The following is a 12,558-nucleotide window of genomic DNA, read 5'->3' as shown; positions in this document are numbered from 1 at the left end:
AGTGGTTAAAAGGTTACTTCTTGGATGCCAAAATCCTGAAAATTTGTCTTAACAAATGTTTGTTTCTCTTTGATTTTTTTTGTGTGTAAATGGTTATAAAAATTTGCTATCTGCAGTTTATTCATATCATCCCTAGTGGATGTCTTATTAATCAGTATTAGTTGGCACAGACTACTATACTTATTAGCAAAAAGAGCTTTGCCATGAACTTTGCTGTCTTTGTGGTTACTCATGTGAAATATTTGGGGGTTCTTATTCTTTTTCAGTGATACTAACACATCAGGAGGGAAAAGCTAAAATTGATAGGCCAGTTTTAACCTATCATTTTTTATAAATATTAGATATATCTGCCCCAGTAACTTAAAAGAGGAGGAAGGAAAAAAATTATGTCAGAAGATATCCAGTCCAGTCAAGGAAATACAAATCAAGAAGTCCAAGTAAAGGTTATTTTTATTTTAAACAGTTGAAGAAAATTTTTCATTTTGAGTCAGCCAGATTTCTGGATATCAAGATTTGATGGTCAGTTTGATAAATTATTCTTGTTTTTATATTCCAGCTTAGTAAATTCATGCTTTGGCAATTTCCATAAGTTCCTTCCCATCTCCTACCACTACTTGTTTTCTAACTGGTTATAAATCTTTAATAATTTCTGAATATGGAGTTCCCACTATCTCTGTGTGTTTTGTGTTGCCATTGATTGGCTCTTAACACGTTTAAATAGAAATCAAATCTGTCTGTTGGAATATCACTTGCATCTCGTTCCCTTGAAATTCCATTGCCATTGCATGAGAACTGGTGAAAGTTGGGATTGTGCTAGACCTGGAGTCAGCAAAGACCTGGGTTCATGTGCTGTCTCCAGCATTTAATTAGCTGGATGATCACGAGCACAGCTGAGTCACCTTTCCTCACTGAACTTCACCTTCCACCTCTGTAAAAGGGGAATGATAATGAGTCATCGTAGTACTGATCTCGAAGTGCTGTAAAAATCAAATGAGATGGTTTATAGAGAAATGTTTCGCAAACTTTAGAGTTCCATACTGATGTTTTGTTGTTATAATTTCTTCAAAGAAACTAGGATTTCTCACATTTGATAGAATTAACTGTAAAGAATTCCACCAAAGTCTTCTGTTTTGCTTCGTTGTGACATGGAAGAGATTTGGGGTTCTCAAAAACTGTAACAACAGATCTATATATGAATTTTGTATATGCTTCAATGTGTACGTCTCATCTGACAGAACGCAATCTCCGTAAGGGTAGAGACTATTCCTTTTTGTCTTTGTATTCCCAGCACCTACCACAGTGCCTGGCATTCATCAAGTGCTTAATTAATTCTTGTTAGTAGACTAAAAGGCTTCAGAGTGTGGATCTGTTGAGGGACCACATATCTTTTTCTGAGAGCCAGCCTGGAGAACCTGAGAGAGGCTCATTACCAGAAGACTGGTCACAAGGTATTGGACACTTTAGCTACAGCAGCTTAAGAAAATGTCTGCCAAGGCATGGATTGGCATTAGTATGGGGAAATGTTACATTGACAAAATCATAAGCTTTTTGAAGCATTGAAGAAATGTTTGAAAACATAATTTGAAACTCAGAGAAGGGGTTCTTCTCATTGTGGAGCTCTGGCCTCATTTCATGCCGGCTGTTTGTATTTCTAGATTTTAGATGTCAGATGACTCACGATGCTGCCAAACAATGGGAGCATCCTCTCCTATTCCATTGCTTAGTCCCATTTGGCATAGTCATGACTCAGAGGCTATGTTTTGCTGCAGAAAAAGAGTTTTGCACAGCTAAAGTGACTCACCCAGAACTGGTGATAACTTTAGTTTTGTCTAGTAACAAAACATTTCAAAAATAGAAGGGTTAGATAGCTTAATTAACAAAAATGATATTTTTTCCAATAGTCTGGTTATTTTAACTGGGACGCTGTTGTGTGCTTTAAAATCATTAATAGCTATGATTTCCCCCTGAAATATGGTAGAAAGTGTAACTTACTTTGTAGGAGTCTGTGAACCAGAGAAAATACACAGGACAGATAGCTTGAAGGGACGGCAGGGTCAGTAAATGTTATTGTTGGTTTTTAATTTAGTTTTTTATTTTTAAGATGAAAAAGATTTAGGCATGTTTGTAGGCATCAAGGAACAAGCCAGGAAAGTGATAAAGGGCCAGGCTTCTGGTGGAAATGGGAATGTGGGATAAAGGGCACAAGGAGAGGAGTTTGTCCTGGCAAAGAGGAGGACAACATTATTCTTCAGAGACTATAGCAAATGAAGAGGTGAGGAAATAAAAACTTAAGAGAGGAGTGTTTTAGTTGTGAAAAAGGGAAGGTGATAGGCTCATTACAGATTTAATCTCTGCTGTAATTCACTAACACCATTACTGAGTTTTAACAACACAATCTGGTGTTTGAAAGTTACTGGTTTATAAAAAGTCAGGACTTTAGCAATATATTAAGAAGCCACTTTCTGGTTAACTCTATAATTTCAGCGGGGTATATTCTCCCTGCACCCATGTAGACTGCAGCCCCACCACAAGTTTTAACTCATCTTGTGCAGTTCTTGTCAGTGGGTCAGTCAATAAATATTTATTAAGCAGCTGCTTTGTGTCAGGCACTGTGCTAAGCACTAGGGATACAAAGAAAGAAAGACAAAAGACAGTCCCTGACCTCAAGAAACTTTTCTATCCAATAAGGAAAGACAGGCCAAAAAAGAAGCTAAAAGACAGGAGTTTACCTGGAGAAATTCAAGCACACGATAAAGTCCAGAGGAATACAGCTGGGTGGGAAATATTCATGTCACCATAATTGGTAAATAAAATGCTGAACTTGGAACCAGGATGACTTGGTCTCAAATACTACATCATATGCTTAATGTGTGAAGCTAGGCAAGTGACTTAACCTCTCTGGGCCTCAGTTACTCCATCTGTAAAATGGGAATTATAATAGCTCCTCTCTCTGGGATTGTTGTGATAATTATGTGAGAAGATTTAGGAAAGTACTTCCCAAACCTTAAAGTACTATATAAGGGTTAGTTATCGGTATTAGTGTACCCAGTGCATTAGAGACCTTTCTCTTTTTCTTTTAGTGTTTGGAAGTATAGATGTGTCACTCTCTGTCTCTTTTTCTCAGTACGTGATCCACCTACCTCCTTTTACATAATCTTGATGATGCCTTCTTTGCCTCTTCTAGAGCATATTCGAATATCTTCATTGACAAGATGCCAGAAACTACTTATCTGAAATGGTTTAAATAGAATACTTTTTAAAAACATACTCTGAGGATTATAAATAAGTACTAACATACATATACATCATAAACTTGAAATTTTTCTTTTCATAATAATAATTTATACTTGTATGAGCATTTAGCTTTCTTTTCAAATTACCTTTACATTTTTACATTCGTTATTTCATTTTCGCAATGTTCCTGTAACATAGGAACATAGCCAGTAAAATCTGAACTCCAGACTAGTATTTCTGGGAGCATTTTGTTAATTTTTAAAACAGTTCATTGAGCATTTTTATGTGCCAAGCATTACACTTAGCACTGAGGATGCAAGAAACAAAAAATGAAACAGCCCCTGTCCTCCAGGAGCTTACTTTCTTTGGGAGGAGACTACATATGCCAATACATAGCAAATAAATACAAGATGGGAGCTGAAGGTGGGGAGGGGGCGGGAAATGAGACAAGGGAATGACCAGGCCTTAGATCAGAAAAGTCTTCATGTAGGTGTCACTTAGTAGAATTCTGAAGAAATAAAAGGGATCCTAAATGGCAGAGTTGAGGTAGGAGTACATACGAGGCATGGAGGATACCTAGTTCAAAGATGAGGAGATAAGAGCCTGATCACCTAGCATGAAAGCCAGGGTGCCTGCGCCATGGAATGCAGGTATGGGGAATGGTTTATCATAAGATTGGGAAGATTCATTGGAGCCAGGTTGTAAAGGGCAATAGAGATCATTGGTATTTACTGGGGAGTGACAAAATCAGCCTTGCACTGTAGGAAAATTACTTTGGCAACTGTGTGGAAGATCAGTTGGACAGAGGAGAGACTTAAGTAAGGAAACCAATTAGGAGGATATTACAACAATTCAGGTGAGTCGTGATGAGGGCCTGAACTAAGATAATAGTGGTATTGAGTAAAGAGAAAGGGGAAAGTGGAGGTGAAACAGTATCTGACTACTGATTAGATATGTAGGATTAAGGAGATTGAGGAATTATGGATAATGTCAGTTTTGTGAAAATAAATGCTGAGAAATGTGACTACCTTCAATCAAGAAAAATAGAGAAGTTAAGAAAGACAGTGATTTTAGGGGAAATGGACATGTTAAAGTTGAAAGTAGCTAAAGGTGTATCCAGTGTGATCAGTAGGCATTTGGAGATATACAACTGGAACCCCAAAAAAGATCTACATAGAATGTGAATGAATGAAACACATATTTAAGCATCTGTGCGCCAAGTATTATGCGAAGTGCTGGGGATACAAATAGAAAAGATGAGACAGGAGTGTGGGGAAGATGACATGCAACAGAAAGTTCATCTGCAGGGCAAGTTGAAATGCCCTGGAGTCCTAAGGGTGCAGTGATAGGACAAATGACAAGACCCAGAGTTGTCTTTAGGTTACATAAGTAGTTAAGATGACAATGCTGGGAAAGGTCCTCGGGTTAGGAGAACAGATAGGAGAGCCTGGAGGATCTTAGGAAGTAATGGCAGTGTCGGTGGTAAGGCCTGCAAGTCCTCAATGTCATCAGCAGGTGTGGAATTGACTCCCATCACATCCAAGCCCTGTGAGCAGTCAAGTTGCTAGAAATAAGGGCAAAAGACATAGAGGTAGGGATCCTTTGATAATGTCCACTCTAGGTCTTTATGATCACTGCTTTCTTTTCTAAATATTCTAAATATATCCATCTCTTTTAATAATAATTTTGCCAGTAATTGAAGTCAAACCCAGCGGCCTAGAGTTTGCTGACCTTGGTCTCTTACTTTTTAAAAATCAGAACAACATTTGTCCTTTTTTCCAGTCCTGCAGTACATCTGCTGTTTCCTGTGAGCCTCAAAATATCAGTGATATCTGCCAGTTCTTTGTCATGTAGTTCGTCAGGATTAGGCCATCTAGATGCTTACTTGTGTCATTTGTATTGGCTCTCTACAGCCTGTTGGCCATGCTTGTTCTAGTCTTTGTAATCCGAAGGTCAGTTTCTTTGGCAGTAACCTGCAAACACTGTAGGACGAAATCCAGACCTTCTCAAAGGCCCAGCTTAGCTCTCACCTACTTCATGATGATACGAGAAAAGATGCTACAAAGCTGAGGGGCTGAGAAAGTGTGTACATTTGTGGGGACCCTCTGTATGATGCATGGCTGTATAAAAACTCTGGATGTGTGGAAGGAAATAGCATTTCCAGTTTGACTAGAGCATAAAGTACATGCAGCATGAAGGAGCATAGCATATGAGATAGAACTGAGAAGTTATTTTGAAGCTAGGTTATAGAGGGACTTAAATTCTAGGTTGTATTGTTTTTACTTAATTTTAGTGGGCAATGCAGAACCACTTAATGGATTTGAGCAGTACAGTGCTATGATCATATGTGTACATTGGGAGTATTAATCTGGTTTCAAAGTTTCTAATATGGATTGGAATGGGGGAAAAGATTTGAAGTGAGCAAACCCATTTAGAGATAATGGCATGAGAGAAATGTAGGCAGTAAAAAACCTGAAACATAAATAATACCTTATTTTTTAAAAAGAGATGATGACAATAGCCTAGGTGAAACATAATGAGCAGGTATTGAATAGAAGTAAGGCTGTAAGAGGTATTGTGGAAAGAAATTTTAAAGGATTTACGAACTGGTTGATATGGAAGACAAAGGGAGGCCTCAAAATTGGTTCAGGTTTTGAGTGTGATTGAGTAGCTAGATATTAGCAAGGCAACAAGATAGGTAGAGGGGGGTCTAGTAGGATGAATGAATGAACAGCCAAACACTGGAGAAGGAACTATAAAAGCAAACAGTCTATGCCCTCTAAGAGCTTATATTCTAAGAGATTATACATATAGGAGAGTGGTGGTCTGGGAAGTCACTAGGATGGTGAACTGAACAAAAGGGCAATCTGTTGACATCCTTTGTGGAGACAGTGGTGATATTGATTTGATTACGGTTCTTAGAGCAAGAAAGGTAGGAAGAGTTGGGGGGAGGTTGGGGCAGCAAAGTGAAAAATGAGAGAGGTGAAGATAAGGGTACCTGGGCCCAGGAAACTCAGGACTTGAGTGGCTTAGCTCCTCCTGGTTGGGCAAGATATTTGAAATTATAGCTCTGGAGTTCAGAAAAGATTTGAGACTAGATATTTTAAACATGAAAGTCATCCAGTAGTAGTTGTGACTATGGGAGTGAATGAGATTGCCAGTTTGGTTCATCTTTCAGTTGGTGAAACATAAGCACCAAAGGCACTTATGCATATCACCAAACAGAACTGGTCCTCTCCTTTTAAATTGATAACCTTGTTCCCTTTATCTTTTTCAGTATGGGGGTGGGAAAGGAAGAGGAAGTTATTGAAATTTTCAAACCCATCTTCTTAACCTGAGTCAGTAGGTTTGTCAGTTTCACCAAGAGACTAATATTCTCCTTGAATGAGAGATGGAAATAGAGCTGTGTTCTCCATGACAATTGTTCATTATCCTTTAAAAAAAAGTTTTTTAATCATTATCCTTTTAAAAAAGTAGTTTTTTAAACAATTGTTTCATTTAATCTACAGCACAATAACTCCTCAATCCAGGAAAAAGAACTGAAAAAATTTTAATGTACTCTCTACTATGATATGTTGTATGTGAAGAGATTTATATAGTATGTACTTTGACATTCCCCTTCCTTAGGTACTAAGTTGTTATTTCAACACCAACAACACAGATCAGCTACAAGCATGCATCTTGTAGTGTTTGAGTTTTTGCAACACTCCTTTTATTTTAAAAGTATGATCGAATTTTAACACTGGTCACTCTGATCAGCTGGTGCTATATGGGAAGTGTTAGTCTGTCATAGATAATCATCCTGTGGGCAGAATGCCAAGTCCAATGATCATTCAGACTCTAATATGTTGTATTCTGATTCAGTCCAGGAGAATAATAAAGTATCTGAATTTGTCTGCCATTATAGATTAATCTCAAATTTGAATCTAAATAATTCATACCCTTACAGCTTCCCTGTGTTAGAGACCCTTATCATACCATATTCTCTGTGCAGATTAAATGATGGAGTTTTAGTGTAGGACCTGATGAGTTATCTGTAGAGTTGAGGTTGAGACTGAATTGACATGAAACTAGAGGCCTTTCTTCTTTAAGTATGTGGTCCTTCCTGTAATGAGTTGATGCCACCAACCACACAGAATGAAAAAATATCACAAATCAAAATACTGCTGGGTTAAATGCACAGTTCCAGTGGACAAAGAAAACTAAGGAAAGAAGATTCATCTTGATATTTGGGGATATTTTAAGATTCTTCCAGGTTGGACACTTTTTTAAAGACCATTTCTTGACTTCAGCAACCTCGCTCCTGTATCTTTGAGTAAATCATTTGTTCCCAGGTTTTCCTCAACAAAATAGAGATAATGTTTTCTCACAGTGGTGATGTTAATATTTTCCAATTATTCTATACAGCTATTATTTCATAAAAATAGCACAGCCTGTACAACCTAAGTCACTGGTGGTCTTGCTGTTTGGAAGAGGGATTTAATAGTTCTTACAGAAGCCAGCTTCTTCCTGTCTTTCTTCATATTAATAGAAGAGGACAGGAGTGAAATGGCTTGTGAGTTGCTACATTGTACAGCCTTCTTCTACTTAGTTTATTTATCTCTCAGAAGTAAAGGGATAGGGGGCAGCTAGGTGGCGCAGTGGGTAGAGCACTGGCCCTGAAGTCAGGAGGAGCTGAGTTCAAATGTGGCCTCAGACCAAACACTTGACACTTACTAGCTGTGTGACCGTGGGCAAGTCACTTAACCCCAACTGCCTAAAAAAATAAAAATAAAAAAAAGTTTTGGGGGCAGCTAGGTGGCACAGTGGATAGAGCACCAGCCCTGGAGTCAGGAAGACCTGAGTTCCAATGTGGCCTCAGACACTTGACACTAGCTGTTTGACCATGGGCAAGTCACCCCCCTTGCCAAGCCTCCCCAAAAAAAGATTTTAAAAAAAAATCAAGAGCAGGATAATTTCAGAAAAACCTGGAAAGACTTACATGAACTGATACAGAGTGAAGTGAACAGAACCGCTGTACACGGTAACAGCAGTATTATACGATGAATTGTGAATGACGTAGATGCTCAGCAATACAGTGATCCAAGACAATCATGAAAAAAGCTCCTGCCTCCAGAAAAGAACTGATGGAATCTAAATACAGACTGAAGCATACTGATAGTCTCTTTCTTTCTTTCCTTCCTCTTTTCCTTTTTTCTTTCTTTCTTTGAAGTTTTTTCCCTCCACAAAATGACTCATACAGAAATATTTTACATGATTACACATGTATAACCTATATCAGAGTGCTTACTATCTAAGGAGGGGGAGGGAGGAAGGGATAGAATTTGGAACTCAAATTTGGAATGTCAAAAATTGTTTTTACGTGTAATTGGGGGGAAAATAAAATGTTTTTTTAAAAAAAGTAAAGGGATATCTGGAATGTACACAGTTCTTAAATCTCTTGTAATATGACAAGCTCTGTGGGGAACTAAATTTTAGTTACTGTAATTAACTTCAGAGATTTATAGGAAAAGTGGATGGAGGAAAGCTTAATACTTTTAGGAAGCTTTCGTTAAACTTACTTTTCAAGGCCTTAAAACTGTAACTTGTTATGATATAGTTCAATAGGAGGTAAAAGAGGAAGGGATTTCAGGGGAAGGTGTAAGTAATAAATCAGGTAAATTTGTTATCCATCCCAACAACTTTAACACTTGCACAGCTGTTTCCTGTGTTGAACGTGGGAGGAGGCAGGATGTGCAAAGCAAGAACTTTTTTTTTATTTTTTGAATTTTTAGTATTTTATTTTTCCACAGTTACATGGAAAAACAGTTTTTAACATTTGTTTTTAAAACTTTGATACATTCCTTTACAAGCTATTCTCTATTCCTCCACAATTGCTCTCCTCCCAGTCCTTGCAACTTAGTACATTCCAACTACCCTTTTCCTGTCTCTCTAATGCCTCCATAATACTTGGTGGAATAGAATTGTGTCAAACAATTTCCGGTCATCTCCACTCCATAGGCTGTGGGGCATATGGTATTCAGTGGAAGTGTAATATAACACAGATGCAAAATTAATGCAACTTCCTCCTACTCTTTGATAGATTATTTCTGATTAAGAAAGTTAATTTCACCACAGTGGTCACTTCCATTAAAATCTTAAACAAAGACTATGTTAATTCTGGTTTTGATAAGTCTGCTGCTGAACTAGCCGTGTCACTTTTGCCAAGTTAGCTGGGGATTAGAATTTCTCTGCTTGATCACAGAGGAGACACAAGTAGCCAACAGTTGGTGGAAGTCGTGAAATTCCTGTAAATTAAATCTTATTAGCAAGTTAGAGCTATCTCAGAATGAAATGGGCAGGTATGTGTTGGACTAGACGGCCTCGAAGACCCCTTCTGGCTCTCAGATCCTGGGATCTCACTCCATGTACCTCAGCTGACCTAGGCATTAATTTCTTCTCTTATGGAATTAAGAGATTGGGCCATATAACCTTTAAGGTCCCTTTCAGTTTGAAAGTAATGTTTGTCTGATTCTTGAACAGTTAGCCAACATTTCCTGCCTCCATTTACCTATCACTTCTTTCCCCGTTAGTTCCCTCTAATATGATTTCTGTCCTCACCATTATGTTGTCGCTTGGCATTACTGTGAGTACAGCCAGCTTTTAGAAGAAACCAAGGGATATGTGTCCATGGAGCTAACTTTGGCAGTGATTTCGTCTTTGAAGGAAACTCATTCTAATCAAAGTCTTTTTAGGAAGAGGAATATTACCATGTTGCTTAAAAAACATTCTGATTATGGGATATAATGTAAGATGCTTTGATCTAAACCATTTCTGCTAAACTCCTTTCCTTTTTGTCAGAGAGCCTCTTCCCTCAGTAATTTCTATCCTTGGGTTTATCAGTCACAAAACTGCCATACTCAGTTGCCTCTGAGCTTTGTTTATCTGGTTGGTTCCACTGATATGCTTTTTTATTCTTTAGTCAGGACCAGAGAGTTTTGATTGTTATTGAGATACGATAATGCAATGCCCCCAAATTCTTCCTTTTCCCCTACATTATTTCCAGATGAATATGACCTAAATATAAAAAGTCATGTCATTTTTGAAATGGAGAGAGAGAATGTATTCATAGGTACCAAACTAAATGGGCTGTAAATGTAAATATATAAAATAAAAGACTATTTCCCAATATAAAAGTGTGAATGGGTATGAATAAATAATTTTCACAAAGATCCCACACTGTCAGTAATTATATGATAATTGTTCCAACTCATTAATAGCAAGAGAAACTTACTAACTCTGAGGTATTGCCCAACATCCCTCAAAGTGACTGTGGGAGGACAGACACATTAAATGCACCATTGGAGCTTTGGGTTTGTTCAAGGATTATAGAAAGCCTTGAAGTTATATGAGGAAAACTGCTAAATTGTACATACCCTTGGACCCAACAGTGCCACTGTTGGGCATGTGCCCCAAATAGGTCAAAGATGGGAAGAAAAAAGATAGATGGATGGATAGATAGATAGATACACACACACATTCACAACAGTATTTTTTGTGGTAGCTAAAAACTGGGAGACATAAAGTTGTGACATAACTCAACACATTGAGGTATATGAATATAATGGAGCACGATGGTGCTATAAAAAAACAACATATGATAAATTCAGAGAAATGTGGGAAGACTTACATGAACTGTTTCAGAATGAAGTGAGCAGAATCAGGGCAATATATAAACAATGACTAAAATTGTGTAAATTAAAACACTAAGAGGTAAATTAATTCTGGGTGCAGTGACTAATCTTGGTTCCAGAGAATTTAGGATAAAACATGCTTCTTTCTCTTCACTAGAGAGGGGATAGGGGAACTATGGTTGTGCAGTGTGCTCCATACCATCAGAAATAGTTACCTCACCTGTTCGTTTTTTGTAAATGTTTTAAGATAGAGGGTTTGACCTTGGTTAAAAGGTTGGAGTTAGGGGTATGTAGGGGACGTCTAAGGGGAAGTGACTGTGGTGTAAAAACAGTCATCAAACTATTATTACTACTATTAATAATAACTTTCTGATTCCATGTACCTTCTGTATTCACTGATTGGGGATTCAGAAGAGACATTACAGGAAATGCAGGGTCAGCAATTTAGTAGTTAAATTGACTATGAAAACTGTAGTGGTTTTGCTAGAACTATTTGTTTTTAATTAAGCACAGCAGAGCTGTTTTGTATTACAGCCCACAGCTCATCTGATTCATTCCCAGCCCAAACATCACTAGAGCATCTGTATATTGGTGTCTGTTTTTGAATTCTTTTTAACTTTGCTTTTGCAATGAAGTAAAATGAAAAAAAAATAGTTTGATAAATTCCTCTGTTTGCTTTATGGCAGCAAGATTGAGTCACAGATCTTTTTCCTTCTTTGACAGGGTGAATCTGTGAAGTATTTCCTGGATAACTTGGACCGGATTGGCCAGTTGGTGAGCAAAGACCCCTGCAGCTAAAAATTAGAGGAAAATTTGTGAAACAGAATTACAAGACTTTTTGTCTGAGACCTCTTTTAAGTAAAAAAAAAATGTTAAGTGTTAAATATGGGCTGTTTTTGTCATGTGATGTTATAATAGTCAGTATTTACATAGGTCATTATGGTTTACAGAATGCTTTGCATTATTCATTTTATCAACAGGAATACCATAACTTTTTACATCTTTGTATCTGTATTTTGTGTTAGACTGGAAGGGGAAATGAGATTCCAGCAGTAAGAATTTCCTTACTCAAAGAGAGGAAATTCTCAGCTTCTTAGATACTACAAAACTTTAGTTACTGATAAATAAAGAAATAAAAGAGGAAAAATAACTTTTTCTCTTAGAATTCCTTTGCTCAGAACAGGAAAGGTTAATTACATTTGTTTGGATGTGCTGATGCTGATTATGTGGTCTTTCCAGGGACAGCATACTAAATATATTGAAAGCTTCAAATAGATTTTTAATTAACAAATGCTATTTGTAAAGCATTTCTTGACAGGAAAATACTCCTGGACTTTTGAAATATAAAAAGATGACTACGGCTCAAAAACAAATGGAACATTTTTCTCAAAGGCAAAGAAATAAACAAGCCTTTTGACTTAGTGAGTAGTGACATGACTCTTCCTCAAACTGAGCCTCTATTTTTAATGAACCATTTAATTCCATGCATTATAGTAAATTTGTATTTTATGGCATTTAATATTGTATGTTTGTTCAGCTTCTTTTAAATTATAATCTTTCTTTCCCTTCCTCTCATCCTTCTTTTCCCACATTCCTTTCTTTCTCCATATCCCTCCTCCCCCGATCCCTCTTCTTTTTCTACCTCCATTCC

General features: G+C 37.3%; 1 protein-coding gene across 1 annotated transcript in view; it reads left to right on the top strand.

The window, feature by feature from the left end:
- GNA12 (G protein subunit alpha 12) overlaps positions 1–12,558 on the top strand; it is a 132,470-nt gene that overhangs the window by 111,068 nt on the left and 8,844 nt on the right. The window contains exon 3 of the mRNA XM_020975230.2: positions 11,631–11,681. Within this exon, the coding sequence (XP_020830889.1) occupies positions 11,631–11,681 (51 nt within the window). The remainder of the gene's footprint in view (positions 1–11,630; positions 11,682–12,558) is intronic.

The sequence above is a fragment of the Phascolarctos cinereus genome, unplaced genomic scaffold, assembly GCF_003287225.1.
Source record: "Phascolarctos cinereus isolate Bilbo 61053 unplaced genomic scaffold, phaCin_HiC Scaffold_4;HRSCAF=312, whole genome shotgun sequence".
Taxonomy (NCBI): domain Eukaryota; kingdom Metazoa; phylum Chordata; class Mammalia; order Diprotodontia; family Phascolarctidae; genus Phascolarctos; species Phascolarctos cinereus.
This window is presented reverse-complemented; position numbering and strand designations above follow the sequence as displayed.